Below are 6,238 nucleotides of genomic sequence, written 5' to 3'. Positions count from 1 at the left end.
TGACACATCAGAAATACAATGGAAGTGTGTACTACTCTGGGCAAGAGTATTTAGCATTATCAGATAACATGACACGTTCCTGCCTCTGAAATGTGTGAAACAGGTAATAAAATGACTGGTATTTACGTCTGGGTACTGGAAGCAGTCACAACTACAGGTTGCCAGATTTGTCACACACTACAGATTTTTATTTCTTAATTCATACTGTACATTCAAAAGAAGTCTTAAAACATAGAAATATGTATTTTCTTTATAATTATAATTTCACCCTGGTAAGGATTGAGTTGGTATATATGCAGTATACAAATGCATGCCAACAAAATTATCTTCCACACATTCTACTCCTGATACAAAATCACACTTCACCTCCTTGCATTAAAATCCCCATAGAGCAACTCCTAAGCCCACTGTCTGGTGGTGCTTGGTGACATGAAACCAAAACATGGCTGTCTTGTTTCTTCTAGTTATTCTCTTCACTCCTGCTTGTTCTGCTCTTCAGATTGGGAATTCGACAAACTCTTGTAGCCTAATAACTTAACGATTGATTGATTGATTAATTAATTAATTAATTAAATAAATCTGATGTAATGAAAGCAAGGCTTGTTGTTTGAGGCACCCGATTCTTTTGACAGAATAGCTGACCCTTATGCTTCAAACATAAGCATTATGCTTGACACTTATAAATGCTTGATCACGTCTGTCCAAATAAAGAGTGGCATATACTGATTCAATGTATACTATACTGCACAGTGTGAGTGCAGACATCATCCTCCTCTTCATTAGTTACATGTCCTGCCGTTCACATTCCCAGCACACTAACTTTTCTTTATTTAAAAAACAAACAAGAATAAACTTTTCTTGGCAGAGCATACAGTGGATCGGGAGTTGCTACAGTACCTTTCTGAGGTCCGTCAGACCTTAAGTTCTGATCAGGAAGTAAGGTGATATAGGTATGTTACCCTCTCCCAAATTACAGAGTTCATACTGTTGGTTTCCTCTGTCTGGCAACTTGTGGACCTCTGTAAGGAGGAGTGTATGAAGATCTTTACACCTTCCTTGGCCTTCTCATAGTAGGCAGCTTGCATACGGGATTACAGGTGTTGTTGTTGTTATTGAGAGACAGACATGAGAGACAAGGAAGCAGGCCTGGGTCAAACACACAGGTATTTCAGGCGTGTCTGATTTACTGTTCCACTGGTTCAACTTCACTGAGTAAACCAGATCCAGCTCCCCTCTCTGCAGAGCAGAGCAGAACAGAACAGAACAGAGCAGAACAGAACAGAGCAGAGCAGAACAGAGCAGAGCAGAGCGGTAGTGTGGGCAGACAGGCTGGAGGCTGGAGCAGGAGTCTGGGAAGACAGACTGGAGGCCAGCACACACGGAGGAGGTCAGTACTAGTAGGAGGGTAGAGGAGGAGTGAGCGAGGGTCCAGTCAGCAGGCCAGTGTCTGTTAGAGAGCAGGGACCAGGCTAGCTGCTAGCTGCTATGCCCCGTCTGGGGCCTCTCCTGCTTGTGCTTGTCCAGCCACTGTAGGATCTGCTGCTTTAGCTCCTCATTGGGCCGGATCTGGTCCATGGTGAGGGGGCTGCGGTTGAACGGATCTGTCTGGTCACTGTGGGGCACAACGTCCAGGGGACACAGTTACATCACTTGTGACACTTCCTCTGGCAACAGAGAGAGACCCCTGGAGATGACCTTTGGTTAGAGGCTCAGACTACCAACATACTACAAACTGCAATATGCAACCACTGCTTGGGGTTAGAAAGAGTGCAGCTGCTTGTTTTCTATACAGCTCAGCGTCTGACCTCAGCAGGTGTCTGGCGATGGTGGTGCGGTCCACGGTCACGCTGGAGGAGGGCAGCAGCACTGGGTCCAGCATCAGGGTGGACATGATGGGGTCTAGGAACTCATCTGGGGCATCCGCGAATGTCTCCTCCTCCTGCTGCTGCCGGTCTGCGTGTGTCTGGTGAGGGCAGGAGACAGGAGGAGGAGGAGGGCAGGAGACAGGAGGAGGAGGAGGGTGGGAGACAGGAGGAGGAGGGCAGAAGACAGGAGGAGGAGGGCGGGAGACAGGAGGAGGGCAGGAGACAGGAGGAGGAGGGCGGGAGACAGGAGGAGGGCGGGAGACAGGAGGAGAAGGAGGTTGGGAGACAGGAGGAGGAGGAGGGTGGGAGACAGGAGGAGGAGGGCAGGAGACAGGAGGAGGAGGAGCACGGGAGACAGGAGGAGGGCGGAAGACAGGAGGAGGAGGAGGAGGGCAGGAGACAGGAGGAGGAGGAGGGTGGGAGATAGGAGGAGGAGGAGGAGGGCAGGAGACAGGAGGAGGAGGAGGGCAGGAGACAGGAGGAGGAGGAGGGTGGGAGATAGGAGGAGGAGGAGGAGGGCAGGAGACAGGAGGAGGAGGAGGGCAAGAGACAGGAGGACGAGGGCAGGAGACAGGAGGAGGAGGAGGAGGAGGGCAGGATACAGGAGGAGGAGGAGGGCAGGAGACAGGAGGAGGAGGAGGGCAGGAGACAGGAGGAGGAGGAGACAGGAGGAGGAGGAGGGCAGGAGACAGGAGGAGGAGGAGGGCAGGAGACAGGAGGAGGAGGAAGGCGGGAGACAGGAGGAGGAGGAGGGCAGGAGACAGGAGGAGGGCGGGAGACAGGAGGAGGAGGAGGAGGGCAGGAGACAGGAGGAGGAGGGCAGGACACAGGAGGAGGAGGACGGGAGACAGGAGGAGGGCAGGAGACAGGAGGAGGAGGAGGGCAGGAGACAGGTGTGTGTGTGTTTGGGTTGGGGGGGGGGAGGGGTCAGACAGGTATGTAGTGTAATGTAATGTATGGAGGGAGGTAGACAGACAGGTAGAAAGACAGGTACGCAAACAGACATGCAAACAGGCAGACAGACAGCAAGATAGGCAGACAGAAAGACAGGCAATCAGACAATAAATCTCCATGTGTTTCCTGTGAGTCCTCTCTGTTACAGAGGCTGTGGAGACAGGCGTGCTCCTACCTTGATCTTGTCAGCCAGTAGGCCAAAGCCTACAATCATGTCTCCAGGCTTGTTAATCTTCTTCAGGACGCGCACGGTCTGGGAGAACAGGATGGGGGAGTAGGAGCGGCCATCTTTAGGGACCGTGGCACAGAAGTTCTCCTCATCCCTGAGACGACAGGTCTGATTGGTTAGACGCCCCCCAGACAGGACAGAACAGCACGTGTGACTGGTTGATTGACAGTGGCTGGATCCTGATGCAACACACACTCAGTGTGTGTGTGTGTGTGTGTGTGTGTGTGTGTGTGTGTGCATTTCTGCGCGCGCATGTGTGGTGAACGAACCCTAAGTTGAGGTAGATGGTGCAGATGTCAGACACAAGCTGCTGGGGCTTGAAGTCAAACTCGCTGAAGTCCTTGACCTTCAGAGCCCCCATCTTAGGGCCCACCAGGTGCTGCAGGAAGTAGTTGAGCATGGAGATGATCCTCTCCGCCAGGAAGGGATGGACGAAGATCCCTTTGATCTCTGGAGAGAGAGGGGGTGAGTGTGAGAGAGAGATGAGGAGGGTGAGATCAGCTCTTTCTCCTCAATACTAACCTGAGGTGAGGAAGGCCAGTGTCCCGATGGTCTCGTTGGACATGATGTTGTGGAAGCGTCCCAGCTGACCGAACATCTGCAGGCTGGACTCCTTCTCTCGCCGGGCGCCCGGCGCTAGCCCCTCCCACTCGCCGCGGTCCCGCTCCAGCTGCAGCACCTTGATCTTGCTCAGGTACTGTCAGGGAACCAATCAGAGAGAGGATAAGATTACTAAAAGGGACAAGGACCAATCAAAGGGAGGATTCGATTACTGACACGAGCGTGGGCCAATCAGAAGGAGGTTAAGATTACTGACAGGAGCATACGCCAATCAGAGGGAGCGATGAGGGAACAGAGGGATGAGGATGGAGGGAGAGAGTGGACCAGGAGGAGGTTCTGACCTGTATAGCCTCGTCCAGAAGGAAGATGGCGTCGTTCATTAACAGGTTGAGGTAGCGCAGGAACAGAGGGGGGTTCATGGCCTCTAGGTTCTCTGATGCGAACACGGCCAGGCGCTGGGACACACACACACACACACACGCACGCACGCACACACATACACATACATACACACACATCCACACACACACACACACACACATCCACACGCACACACACACACACATCCACACCATACACACACACACACATCCACACGCACACACACACGCACAGACACACACACGCACGCACGCACACATCCACACGCACACACACACATGCACACGCACGCACGCACGCACGCACGCACAAACACATCCACACGCACGCACACACACATACACACACACACACATCCACACGCGCGCACACACACACAGACATCCACACGCACACACACACACACACATCCACACGCACACACACACATCCACACGCGCACACACACATCCACACGCACACACACACACGCGCACGCACACACACACACACACACACACACACACACACACACACACACACACACACACACACACAGAAACCACATACAGTAACAGAAACCACATACAGTAAGCATGGTGGTGAACAACAGATAGTGTTTGTTCTGTTGCCTTCTGACCTCAAAGCAGATGAGTGACAGACTGACCTTGATGCTCTCTCTGTAGCTGTCCTTCCCCCACATGTAGCCCAGGATGGGGTACATGGGCCTCCTGTAGTTGAACTTCTGCTCAAACTGGTGGGGGTCACCTGGGAGGAGGGGGGTCACAGTCTCATCAGAAAACTACAGCTACACCTGACTCTCCAGATCTAAGATGATGTTTCAGCACTGTTGTGTATCATCACACACACACACACACACACACACACACACACACACACACACACACACACACACACACACACACACACACACACACACACACACACACTCGTCCCAGCCTTACCTGTGAACTCAATGTCTACAAACACAGCGATGAGTGCCTCGGCCAGGTGAGGGGCGTGGCGGTAGGAGCAGAATACCCTCTCACGCTGGAACATGATTGGCTGAGTGGAGCCCGGCGCTGCTGGCTCCATGTGGGGCATCACGGCCTCCAGAACCTCAGCCAGCTTGGCCCGCAGGTGAGGGTTCTTCATCCTGGAGGGAGAGAACAGGGAGGAACACAGGAGAACCTCAGTGTGTGGATGTTGCAGGTGGCATGATACTAGCATGGAAATGTTCCGTCTCTCACTCTTTATGAGAAATATGTGTCTCTGCCTCTCTGGGTGCGTTAAGTAACTGAGCGGCGCACTAAACTGGTTGCTCAGTTCTGCTCACTCTGAGCCAATCAGAGAGCTGCTGAGCACTTCCTGACTAGTAGGCTCTGTCGAAGAAAGAAGGCGAACGTTACGGCTGCACCATCATTTGTGACTGGATGGCCGACCATGTAGCCTATTGATTGTAGGCAGTCAAATAAGGTATCAAATAAGCTCAACTAGCTGGCTTGCATTTCAGTTTGTTGGCATTTCATTTTGATAACTGGTCAGTTGATATGTTGCACAACAAACAAGCAGAATAATAACCTACAGTATCATTCACGGCTAGGGTTAGGGCTAGGGCTAGGGTTAGGGCTAGTATCATTCACGGCTAGGGTTAGGGCTAGGGCTAGGGTTAGGGCTAGTATCTTTCACGGCTAGGGTTAGGGCTAGGGCTAGGGTTAGGGCTAGTATCATTCACGGCTAGGGTTAGGGCTAGGGTTAGGGTTAGTATCATTCACGGCTAGGGTTAGGGCTAGGGTTAGGGTTAGGGCTAGGGTTAGGGTTAGTATCATTCACGGCTGGCTGGTTGCTATCAAATCTGGCATTAGTTTTGGTTGCTATGGAATGCAGATCTTGTCGTCATTGTCCGTGCTAGAGGGCAGTGCTCAGATAGAGGGGACATTAAGATGGCAGTGCTCAGATAGAGGAGACTGTTAAGATGGCAGTGCTCAGATAGAGGAGACCGTTAAGATGGCAGTGCTCAGCGCTCAGAGCAGAACGTTAAGTGGTTAAAAAATGCGCTCAGCGCTCAGTTTCAGTTACTTAATGCACCCTTTGTCTCTCTCTCTGGGTGTCTCTCTATTTCTGTCTCAGCCTATGTCTACTGTATCTCTGCCTCTCTATATTTCTCTCTCTCTCTCTCTCTCCCTCCCTCCTCTCACCTCTCCACGTTGCCCATGAAGACAGTGATGAAGTTGAGGACATGCTCCAGGCTCTCAGCACAAGACTCCAG

The 6,238-nt window shown here is 52.0% G+C and overlaps 1 protein-coding gene across 1 annotated transcript in view; it reads right to left on the bottom strand.

Annotated features, from left to right (window-relative positions):
• Positions 1–222: 222 nt before the first annotated feature.
• The window catches only part of ube4a (ubiquitination factor E4A), a 26,654-nt gene continuing 20,638 nt past the window's right edge, over positions 223–6,238 (bottom strand). Inside the window, exons 12-20 of the mRNA XM_084448017.1 lie at positions 6,168–6,238; positions 4,935–5,125; positions 4,637–4,737; positions 3,951–4,064; positions 3,571–3,745; positions 3,318–3,498; positions 2,995–3,142; positions 1,806–1,963; positions 223–1,612 (exon numbers count right to left, since the gene is read on the bottom strand). The exon at positions 6,168–6,238 is cut by the window's right edge and continues 62 nt beyond it. Coding sequence (XP_084304143.1) covers positions 1,477–1,612; positions 1,806–1,963; positions 2,995–3,142; positions 3,318–3,498; positions 3,571–3,745; positions 3,951–4,064; positions 4,637–4,737; positions 4,935–5,125; positions 6,168–6,238 — 1,275 coding nt within the window. The 3' untranslated portion in view covers positions 223–1,476. The remainder of the gene's footprint in view (positions 1,613–1,805; positions 1,964–2,994; positions 3,143–3,317; positions 3,499–3,570; positions 3,746–3,950; positions 4,065–4,636; positions 4,738–4,934; positions 5,126–6,167) is intronic.

This window comes from Borostomias antarcticus (assembly GCF_949987555.1).
Source record: "Borostomias antarcticus genome assembly, chromosome: 1".
Lineage (NCBI taxonomy): Eukaryota > Metazoa > Chordata > Actinopteri > Stomiiformes > Stomiidae > Borostomias > Borostomias antarcticus.
This window is presented reverse-complemented; position numbering and strand designations above follow the sequence as displayed.